The 10,973-nt window shown below is 36.2% G+C and overlaps 2 protein-coding genes across 3 annotated transcripts; one reads left to right on the forward strand and one right to left on the reverse strand.

The window, feature by feature from the left end:
- The first annotated feature begins 720 nt into the window (after positions 1 to 720).
- LOC18444212 (Heavy metal transport/detoxification superfamily protein) lies at positions 721 to 4,820 on the forward strand. Its single transcript, XM_006854388.4, has 4 exons — positions 721 to 1,025; positions 3,162 to 3,215; positions 3,308 to 3,367; positions 4,217 to 4,820. The coding sequence occupies exons 1-4, from the start codon at positions 741 to 743 to the stop codon at positions 4,343 to 4,345; spliced, it is 528 nt and encodes a 175-aa protein (XP_006854450.2). The 5' UTR covers positions 721 to 740; the 3' UTR covers positions 4,346 to 4,820.
- Positions 4,821 to 4,858: 38 nt separating this feature from the next.
- Positions 4,859 to 10,418, reverse strand: LOC18444211 (uncharacterized). Of its 2 annotated transcripts, none has more exons than XM_006854387.4 (4): positions 9,716 to 10,418; positions 6,871 to 6,941; positions 6,619 to 6,757; positions 4,859 to 5,087 (listed from the first exon to the last, which is right to left on the reverse strand). In XM_006854387.4, exons 1-4 carry the CDS (start codon positions 9,900 to 9,902, stop codon positions 5,008 to 5,010), a joined length of 477 nt encoding a protein of 158 aa, XP_006854449.1. In that variant the 5' UTR covers positions 9,903 to 10,418; the 3' UTR covers positions 4,859 to 5,007. The 2 variants fall into 2 exon arrangements, with proteins under 2 accessions (XP_006854449.1, XP_011627061.2); XM_011628759.3 differs by having other exon boundaries at positions 9,727 to 10,369.
- Positions 10,419 to 10,973: the final 555 nt, after the last annotated feature.

The following is a 10,973-nucleotide window of genomic DNA, read 5'->3' on the forward strand; positions in this document are numbered from 1 at the left end:
CGATATTTATGTTTATCGATATATAGGGGTGGCAATAAACTTGGACCCAACACGAGTTCGGGTATTGATCCAACATTTGGATCCAGCAGGTCGGGTCCGAGTCCAAAACCTAGACTCGGATACTATTGGGATCCAAGTCCAGGTCTAGTTGGACCCGACCTGTACCCGACCCATACCTGTAAATATTTGAGATAAAATACTTCAAACAATATTCATTTGGGTGTATTAAGAATCGTATACATTAAGGACTCGTAGTCATCTTTAACTACTAAATAACAAATCAAATGGCTTGAAATCTAATAGCAAAGGATTGTGAATTTGTTGCCAATAGTATAAGTATATGATGGTAAAAAGAGATAAAAATAAATAAAATAAAATAAAAAAACACCTAAAATAGCAATGGATCTGACCTGGGACCCGATGGGTATGAGTATGGGTCCAACTTTTAGACCCGAATCTATTCGGGTCTAAGTCCGAGTCTGGGTCCAGCCGAACCTAAACCTAAACCCTACCCGACCCGTCGCCACCTCGATAGATATATTATTGTTTCCCGAGTTGCTAGCTATGGTTTGAACCGGGTCAAAGTCTAACGTAGACCTGGTCGGATCGGGTCCTGTCGAGTTGGGCACGGATACGACCTGACCCGTTTCCTACGCTGCCTCCCTCTAACAGTGCTAATGGACCCGGGAGTATAACAGTGAGTGGATGGATAGAGAGAGAGGGAGCAACGTCTTCCGAAAATGGCCGCGACTCTCCCTCTTGCCTGCTTGGCCACTGCCAAAACTCCCCAATTCAACCTATTCTCTCCTCTTTCTTCCTCTTCTCTCTCTTCTTCTCCCTCTCTCTCTGTATCTCTTCTGTCTCTTCATTCTAAGAAATGGGGTGTCTTGAGCAAGAGATTCTGTGGCAAAAGTAAATGGAGAGCAGCAGTTGCTGAGGAAACCCTAGTTCCCGAAGATTCACCAGCTGAGAGTCCAGTCGCCGTTCCTGTTTTGCCTTCAGATATGCTCACCATGTTCTTCAAGGTTAAAGAATGGCTTCTTCTCCTTTGAATTGATGTTTTTCTAGTGTTTCTACTGTTTCCTTTTTTTATTTTGATTGAATTTGATGGGTCCCTGAAACGCCCTTTCTATATATGAATTTCCTCTGTAATTTTCAAGAAAAAAAAACCCCTCTGCAATTGCTGGTCTATGCATTAAATTTGATGAAAAACTTCGGAATTTGACCTGAAAGGTTGACGCTGCTCTCTCTCTCTCTCTCTCTCTCTCTCTCTCTCTCTCTCTCTCTCTTTATTTATTTATTTATTTTGGGCTATTTCTCTTTATGGTGTTTCCTAAGTTCCTGCAAGGTTTGGAAATTCAAGACTTTGCAGTGTATCCACTTTTTTAAACAATATTCTCAAAATGTCACGATATTTTTTATTCCAAAAAATAGAATTTTTTTAGTATTTCTGGATTTTGTTCCGTTTTAATGTTTTTTCTTAAACTCTTGCTGAATGTAAATTCGCATTTAAATAAATGGATGCTTGCTGGAAATATGTGTTTATAGATTGGTAAAAATACAGTTCATAGAGCATGTTTTGAAATTGTTGAATATTTTTTTACTATTAATACTTCCCTTCTGATTTCTCATCCATTTATATTTTCATCTTTTGTGACTAAACTATTTGCAGAGAAACTTCAAAATTTTAGAATTCATGTAACTATGAAATTGTAGTGTATATCCCATATCACACAAAGGTCTGAAACAAATGGCATTCACTTGGCATTTTGTATCAGTTGGGTGCAGTGCATTATGACTATTTTCATAATTGGAATTTTGGGGATTTCAGATAGTATTTCAGTATAATTAACCTCTTTTTCAAATAGAAAGAAGAACACATTTCTTTTTAAAGTAAAAAGAAAAAAGAAACTCATTTTCTCAAGTCTGAAAAGATTCACTGTCCTTGCCATCCAAAGATAGTTCCAGTATTTGTTTCAGTTTCTGTTTCTTCAGAGGAGAAGAGAGACTATATCATTGTTTGAAGAGCTAAATTTAATTTTCTTTTGCTTTTATTTTGGTTGGAGGAAGGAAGTAAGTTGATGTATGCCCCAGTCAATGGTATGTCAACTTTATACTATTGTGCACCTCAATAATCCTCTAGGACAGAGTGTTCCGACGTTGGAAAATCCTCCAATTTGATCATCTCAACCTCGAGACGGATGGATATGAAGAAAGAAAGAATTTCAAGTCCTAAAAATAGTATTTCTTGCTACAAATTATTTAGTCAGTCTATTTTCAAGATTCTCAAAGTGTTTATAGATATGGTCAGTATATCGTTTTTGGGATTGGAAATTTAGTTACGAGAGATGAAAATAGATTTTCAAGCCATCGTAAGGAGTTCGATATCAGAATTACATCTCCAGGCAAAATTTAGAGATGCACCTTACTTATACCGTATAAGGAGGGCACCTTATGCAAACCACACCCAATTTTAAAATGTCAATACGTGTGACTGTTCAAACTAGGTCACCCCACTTTAATCCCATGAAACTCCTTTGGAAAAAGAACTTGAGACATCATAAAATGTCAGACCTGCACTCTGATCACCTTACTAGCAGCATAAATGCACTAGATTTTGAGATCCAATTTGGATAAATCTTACTGAAGGCTTGACTTAAACACATGTTTGTTATTTTTAAGAAGAATTTATTTTACCTTGTAAATAAGTTGACTGACATTTCTTTCACACTTTCAAAAGCCTTGGAAGGTGATTGTTAATTAACCATGAAGGTGTAGAAATGAAGTATAAATACGAATTCAGGAGCAAGATAACCAGAGATGTATACAGTGCGTCTATATCAGAGAGATGGTGATGATGGAAGAACAAGAAAACCAATTGTAGATGAGAGATTAGGGAATCAAGTTCTTATGTCATCAGTCCACACCCTCTTTTGCTTGGAGAATTCATAATTCTATTGAATGTTCTTTGTTGGCACTATTTTTGGAGGGTTGAACTTGGACATCCTTGTTTTTTGCTCTGTATTTCTTCTTTTCCACTCTTATCATCGAACCAGTGTTTGCTCTGTAATGTGCTCTTTAATAGTTTTTCTTTAGTTCTGGTCGCCTGTTTTAGGTTTGATGCAACTGATTTATTCTATCTTCTCTTCACGTATCGAAAGGCGGAAGGAACAATGGATGAATCTGCAATCTCTGCTATTACCAAGTCACTAGAGGTATATGCTCCAATTCCCCACAGATTTATCATTTACTAATAAAGAAAAGCATGGAGATATTATGTCTTACTAATTATTTAACCCATGTGCAGGGTATTGAAGGCATCAGTGAGCTAAAAGTTGAGACCATTGAGGGCATTGCATCCGTTGAGGTAAGAGTTCTTTACCTAAAAGATGAGTGTAATTGTTTCGTGTTTGGGGCTAAGCTAGTTGAATTCTCGTTATAATACTGGCTTTCTCCTTGTTTGCCTTCAGGTAGTCAATTATTGTTCATATTAAACTTTGGATCGTAACCCCTTTTTTTCGAAAGTTCCGATTACAAAAATAAATGGTTCCTTATTAGAGATACATATTCATCTGGTTTTTTTCTCAAGAATAAGGATTAGTTTTGTTAGGGTTGCATGAATTTCTGTCAGGAAAAAAAAAAGGTTCTCCAGATTTCTCTCTGCGGCTACATTAGTCACCCCGGTGGATTGAATTTTGTTTTGGAACATGGATTTGTTAATCAGATTTCATTGGTGTGTGTGTGAGAGAGAGAGAGAGAGAGAGAGAGAGATAGAGAGAGAGAGAGACTAGCTTTGTATTTAATGACATCATCTTTAGTTAGAAGGAGAAATGAGAGACTTTTACAAACTTGACAATCTTCGTCTAACAGTTGATGTTTGTTTCTATGAAATTCTTCTTTTCTTGTATGAACATTGATGTCGGTTTTCTTTGAAATTCCTCTTCTTTTTAGAAGCCAGTATTAATACTAGAAGCTAAATCGCTGAACTAATATTGCCAATGGAAGTACATCCACATGCCAAGCTCTCTGTTTTACATGGGGAGTTCATCATTTTTCTGATGCAACTTGGAAATATAGAATTACGGAGATTTAATATCGTGCATGTTGCCAAATTTAGTCAGTCAATTTTTTTTTAATGCTATGTAAGTGTTGAAATTTGGTATCTCATCTCCATAAGATCACATGGGTTGATAAAAACAATTTCCATCAAATGCAGCTCACAAAACAGACCACAGTTCAGGCAACAGGTGTGGCCTCTAATCTGGTTGAGGTTATACAGGGATCAGGCTTTAAGCTACAGACTCTGAATTTGAGTTTCGAGGATGAAGAGGATTCGGTCGCCTAATCTCCTAAAGAATCACCCATGAAATCTTAGTTTTTCCCCCTTGAAGTTGCAATTTCCTTTCAATGTATTATCTTCATCTTCATCTTAAAGGCAGTTTTTGGAGATTAATCCCATCATCTAAACCAAATAGAGTGTTGTAAAAGGGATGTTTTGTAATTTGAGGTTGTAGATTGACTTTTTGAGCTGAAAGCTGTAGCAATTACAAGAGGTTGAACTTTTCCTTAAAAAAATTACAAGGGGTTGAACTTGTAAGAATGGTTTGGGTAAATTTCAGTTAGAATTCAAGATTAACCTAAGAAATCAAAACCTAATGGCACATTTTGTCGCGGTTCATTCACTTTCCCTTTCCCCTTCCCATTTTCCAGTACATATGCATGGGATGAAAAACCAAGCAGGACAACAAATGCTAGGATAAAGTTAGGGCTTTTTTTTTTTTCTTGTTTATTATTCTTGGAAAGGAAAATGCTTCTCTTAATTCTGTTTTTCGTAAATTTCATGAATGGGGATCCATCATTAATGGATGAGACACGCCATTATTTTGCATTAAGTATGATATCACAGTCTTCAGTTTTCAGAATCCATATTACACATTTTTCGAATACAAGCAAGCATTTAACAAACAACATGGTGAAGGAATCTCCCACTCCCAATAAATGCAACCGCTATGTAGCCGCTGTCATGTTCTTTTCCATCTCTCTTTGTTTTGCCCTGCCCATCTTCCTCTTACGCCATTCGTCGAGAGCTGCAGGCCAAAACCCCCATACTCAGAATTTCAGATATTATGCTTACTTATTTCAGAGAAATATCAAACCTAAGCATGTGCTGAAAATATATGCTTTGAAACCTTCCCCCTTTGGAAAAATATGATGATGTCAGTGAGATAGTTTCTGTTACATATACGTGCATAAATAATACACATGTCCACACACACTATATTCAATAAACTAACACAGCTGCCTATGAATGTGTGAGATGTAAAAGCTTATAATATTCTTTATAAGTTTTAATGACTACTGCAATTGTGCAAGCTTAGGTACCAGATTTGATTAATTCTTCCACCAGTTTAGATCCTAACCTAATATAATGCTGATACATAAGTTAATGCAATATAAGTTAATGCAATATCGATTAACATATGTACTTTTCACATCAATAAGAGAACTTTGAGGATTTCCTTCGTTTTCTCAGATTACTACAGGCAAGGGATTCATGTTGACCAAATAGAAACTGAAAGTTCAAAACCCCACATATTATGAAGTATTATCCAAAAATATTTCAATTAATTGGACAACTTTATCTCAGCAAGTTCAACAATCGAATCAACCCGGTCTACTCCGTTGGAGCGTGTAGGTCACAAGAGAATGGAATAGGGCATTCCCTACCCAAAAATCCATTCAATGGATTCCACTTGACCTCATGCGTTCTTGATCGCAAAATGAAGGGATATAACAACAAAATGTCATGGTGCCTGCACAAGCAAATTTCTAAGTTGCCTACAGTTCAAAAGTCACTCCTCAAATCTCACCTCCATGAGATGAGGGGTTGAGGTCTCATTGAATATATGCTATGTCAATTTTAATCAGGGTTGATTTCCAAATGAATCATGATGCATAGATATGCATGCAATAATTCAGATGTCAGCAAGGGAAAGAATCCTTAGAATGGTGTAATAACAAGGTCAAACATAATTAATCTCACCCTTACATTATACTATAAAGATTCCGAGATAAACTTAATGGCATGGCTGCATTGCATGAGTCAAAATTCAAATTCGTGTCTCAACAGGTATAGTTAAATCATCAATTTAAAAAACAATAATAATAATCTACTAGTTACATTTTTGCAAAATTAATACGTTAAATGCATTGTAGGCCATGATCACTTTTATCCAAATGTGTGATAAATGGACAAATGCTGATGTACGTCGCCTAGAAAAGCATGTGATTTGACTAAGGCTGGTCACATTATGCCTTGAATCCATACTCAAAAGCCAAAAATATCCAACAATAACACAATCTGAGAACCTCTTGGTTCAACCATCACAACTAATCAGTTAAACCGAAGTGCTGTGGAATCCTATTGAATAAACAGGCCCCGGATCAAAATGACATTAACCATGCCATCTTAATTTAACCTACTTGTTCATTCTAATCAACTCAATTCAAGCAAACTAGTTGATTGACAAACTTCGAGGGTTTTCATGACAAGCAAATGAAATATGGTGACCTTTAGGGTCATAACCTATTCATTATAATGGAGCCCAAGAATATCACCTTTCTTACTATTTGCATCATTCAACGCCTGCAAATCCTTCAACCTCTTAGAGAGATCACTAGCACTGTTCTGTTTGGGTGCTTTCCTCTGCACCACTGTTTCTGGTTGGATGTATGGTTCTTGTTGGATTTCCTTCACCTAATCAAATAAATTTTCATGGCTTATAATCAAAATGTAATTTTTTCCATTAAAGATACCTATTCACCCACGTTCTTTTCATTTTCTTGAGGAACGGTTTCAGAAAAACTTACTCTCTTAATCAATTCCAAAGGCACCATGGCACGACGTATAGCTTCAGACTCTCTGATATATCTCAACTGAACTGCATTCAAAATTGGCAGAAAATGATTACAACTAGCGAGTTCCGGAAGCAATATTAAGAGTCCAACATGCTATCAAAGGGAATAATATAACCTCGCAAAAAATATGAAGAATAGCTTACTTATTGAGAAAATGAAGAAAATAAGTTCAACATATTTAAGTACCAACATAATCCCAAAGTAAAAGATTTCTTGGATAGACTTCTACTGGATTCCAGTAGAGATTTCATATACAAATATACAAATGATGTTCTATTTAATGCAGCACAAATGGTTTCCTATATTTTAGCTGTTTAATAATTTCATATGGTGGATGAGAATCAAGCATCTCCTTGTAACTCCCTTGTAGTTTGTAACAAATATTTTTGAAGTACAATTTGTGATTTATGCTTTTCCTATTTATAATATAACCAAGACTATCCATAACAGAGAAAAAAACTGTATTGCACTAATTTTATTCAAATAAAACTAATGCCAAACTTTATTCATCCAGTGAAATGTCCTTGTCTTACTAGAAATAATCTAATAAGGACTATCTATCTATCATAGAGTTCCATCACATATCATAAAGTTCCTTTGCATATCTTTCTTTTTCATGCCCTTAATTGCTTGCTATGATTTGCTAAGATTTCGTTAGCAGAAATTTGCTTTTACTATCAATGAATAATAGTGAAAAAGTTTTCTCGTAATTGATAGTGAAAATGTTTTCTTGTAAAGCTTTTACTTCACCATTTTAAGTCTGTTTCCAAAAAAATCCTTTTCATACGCCAAAAGCCATTTGAATTAATTCAGGAAATTTTTCAAATTTTTTTTTTTTTTGTAATTAACAAAATGATAAGGTTTTTAATTTGGGTTATAAGACTTGGGATCGCCCTAGTCGACTTCGAGTGAAGCACTGGCCAAGTTTTAAATCATAGAAAAGACATGGGTCAAGACCAGGCAAGCCCGAGTGTTGAAACACAGACATGTAATAATATGAATTCTGTATGTGCTATCAGTTTGCAACCGCTAAAAAACAAAAGCCATCAAATCAAATACATGAAACATGATGATAAAAACCCATTAATACTCCAGCAAACCCATATACCAATCTGCATGTCTAACAAATATAAAGTGCTACATTTAAATCCAAGAAAAAATGTAGTAAATTCACATGATCAGGCAATTACTTTTAAGGATGGTTTTTAATCAGCTAAAACACTGCCTTGCAAAACAAAAAAACTGGGAGTTCACGGTGACAGAGTATAACTATCAGTTCAGAAATTACAATGCCTATTCCAGCCCACCTAAAACTGGCCAATTAACCAGGTTCTTGATAAATAAACAATACCAACAATTGAAATGGCTGGGATAAACCAACAAGTTCCAATGAGAGCATCTTTAACTAACCAGTCTCATCTGTTAACTCTATTCTTCCCTTCTATTCTGATTTATTATATAAACCACATGATCAGGTTTCGGTACAGAACAGTAGAAACAGCCAGTTTATCCAGGAATAAACGTTTCCAATGCCAGTTTTATCTAAACGTGTTCTATAATTAATAATCCTCATTGAATGATTTAAATCAAGTTCCCAAACCAGCCGACTAATAACTTAGAGGGCTATTTCAAAAAAGATTCAGCATTTTAGGGTCCATAACAGTTTGGGGACTGGTTAGGGTCCAGTTTCAGCAACACCAGTGGAGACAAAAAAGTGGCTCTCTAAGCATTAGGTGACAGGTTACAAGAAGAACTGTGAAGGCAAGTGCTCCTTTTATCTTGCTCTATATTTTACTTCAGAAGGAAGCGATGTAACTGTCAACTGTGGAGAGAAGTAAAACCTTAGGATAGAAGTTGCAATACTCTACATTTAATCATGTGATAAACAAAAAACAGACGTAACAGATGGAAAATCAGTCTATTTTTCTGCTTCTTTCTTTTCTAATTTTTTTCTTTTGCCAGTCGAAAATATGCAACAGTTCATATGTGATGACCACCAACTCCTACCGACCAGTATTACATTATACTAGAGCCTTTTAGAAAATATATGTTACACTCTTTTGGAATCAACTGAGAGAGAATAAAGCAAAAGTGTCTTGAGTTATTTATGTGTCCTCTAGCAAATTTAATTATTTTGGGTGGCTTAAAACATGATAATTTTCAACTATTAGGAACCAATGGTTTAATAAATGTTGATAGTTCCACAAATTCAAAATCAGGAACCAGATCCCAAAATCCTCAGCATCAGGAAAACAAAAAGAACTACACCAATGTCTGTTTCTTCTCCAAACACTTAAAAACACATATGCTTCTCATAAACCCATTTCCCCAAATCCCGATATATAAAAGAAACAAAGACAACTTTAAGATACATATTAGACTCAGAGCACAAAAAACTAGCAAAAAGGAAACTTGCACATGAGAATACCTTCTGTTCTGTAACAGATTTTTTCAAAGATATTTCTTAGGTAACATATCCAGAGAAACATCACAATTCAGATTATTAAGAAAAGTTCATGATTCAGAGATAACATGTGTTGATCTATCTCAAATCTCCATAAAGCAAGACACCAATACCCAGATTTTATTCATTTAAAGGAATAAAGAACCAAACAATAGCCTGAAAATCCAATAAAAGGTAAATTAAACATAAACAGGTAGGTTAAACCATAGCGAATACCATTTCTATATATTCACAATTATCGCTGACTTTATGGAGAGAAGAATGACTAACAACCTGAACATTGAAAATTCACCAGTAAAAACCACCATTAAAGGAATGAAAAACAATACCTACCAGATTCATACCGGTTTTTAGTGAATTTCTTGTTTGAAGGGGCAAACATGCATTGAAGCAGGAGAATAATGGTGACAACGTTGAAAAAGCAAAGAAGGACCGTAGCGTTCCGATAAGAAAGCCTTGACCTCCACGAAGATGAACCAGTGAGAGCATGCAGAGCACCATGGCCATGATTGTCGACCATGTTTTTCCTGAAATGGGGAGTCTTTCTATCACAAATTCACGAGTTGGATCGAAAGATTATGAGGTTGGGTGGTCTGGTTTTGCACAATTTTGAGAAAAAATGACCCAGAAATGGCAAAGCCCGACGAGAGATGTGGCCACGAAAGTTTCAAGGAAACTTTGAGCTCGAATGCACCGTCACATGTAGTCACCAGTCAAGACACAGAGGGAGATGCTCTCTCGTATCGTTCTCTGTCTCTCTAAGATGTGAGTGGACGGAACACTCTCTCTCTAAGATGTAAGAGCACAAATTGAGTCTCTCTCTCTCTCTAAGATGTGAGAGTAGAGATTGACGTGATTGGGCTCTGTAAAGAAACCCCCCTCTCTCTCTCCTGGCAAATAAGCCTAGAAACTCGCTTTCTCTCTCTAGGATGGTGGCCCCCTTGGACCGAACGGGCAAATATGGTGGTTTGGGTGGAATAGATTAGGTGAAGTGGCTCTTGTGAACCTATTGTAAAATTATGTTATGTTTTGGGTGCAGTTTGTATGGAGCCCAGGCTTTAAAGAATGGAAAACTTGAAAAAAAAAAAACCCTCCAAACAAAACTTACCACGCAACCCCAATTAATTTTCTTCTCTCACTTTTTTTTGTACAAAATAATGTTTAGCAAACCAAAAAAAAAAAAAAAAACTACCCTTAATCGACCTTTTACTCACGTCTCTCGCCTGTACTGTGTAAGTGTATTCCGACACTGCATAAGTGCGCTTAAGCAGTGTAACATAGTGCTCCAGCACTGTATAAGTGCACTCCGCCAGTGGAACGTTCTGAGTGATAGGGCTCCGATACTATTTAAATGTGCTGCGGGAACGGCACAACACTTCGGCACTGTGTAAGTGCGCTCCGACAGTGTAACACAGCGTTCCGGCACTACGTAAGTATGCTTCGACAGTGGAGCATTCTGAGTCACAAAGCTCCGGCACTGTTTAAGTGCGCTCCAACAATGTGTTACGAGAAAGGCATTTTCTTCTAAAAAAAGTGAACTTTTTCTATTGGGGAGGTAGTTGCATAAAAAGTTTGTTTAAGGAAAAAAGTG

This window comes from Amborella trichopoda, chromosome 7 (assembly GCF_054954075.1).
Source record: "Amborella trichopoda isolate Santa Cruz 75 chromosome 7, AtrichopodaSantaCruz75HAP2 v2.0, whole genome shotgun sequence".
NCBI lineage: Eukaryota > Viridiplantae > Streptophyta > Magnoliopsida > Amborellales > Amborellaceae > Amborella > Amborella trichopoda.

Excerpts from the sequence above, each read along its gene's own strand:
- LOC18444212 (XM_006854388.4), top strand. The coding sequence starts at position 741 with ATGGCCGCGACTCTCCCTCTTGCCTGCTTGGCCACTGCCAAAACTCCC. Across the intron at positions 3,216-3,307 it reads CTATTACCAAGTCACTAGAG|GGTATTGAAGGCATCAGTGA; the intron begins GTATATGCTCCA and ends ACCCATGTGCAG. Across the intron at positions 3,368-4,216 it reads AGGGCATTGCATCCGTTGAG|CTCACAAAACAGACCACAGT; the intron begins GTAAGAGTTCTT and ends CATCAAATGCAG.
- LOC18444211 (XM_006854387.4), bottom strand. The coding sequence starts at position 9,902 with ATGGTCGACAATCATGGCCATGGTGCTCTGCATGCTCTCACTGGTTCA. Across the intron at positions 6,942-9,715 it reads TAAAAACCGGTATGAATCTG|TTCAGTTGAGATATATCAGA; the intron begins GTAGGTATTGTT and ends TTTTGAATGCAG. Across the intron at positions 5,088-6,618 it reads TGATGCAAATAGTAAGAAAG|CTCTCGACGAATGGCGTAAG; the intron begins GTGATATTCTTG and ends TTTGGCCTGCAG.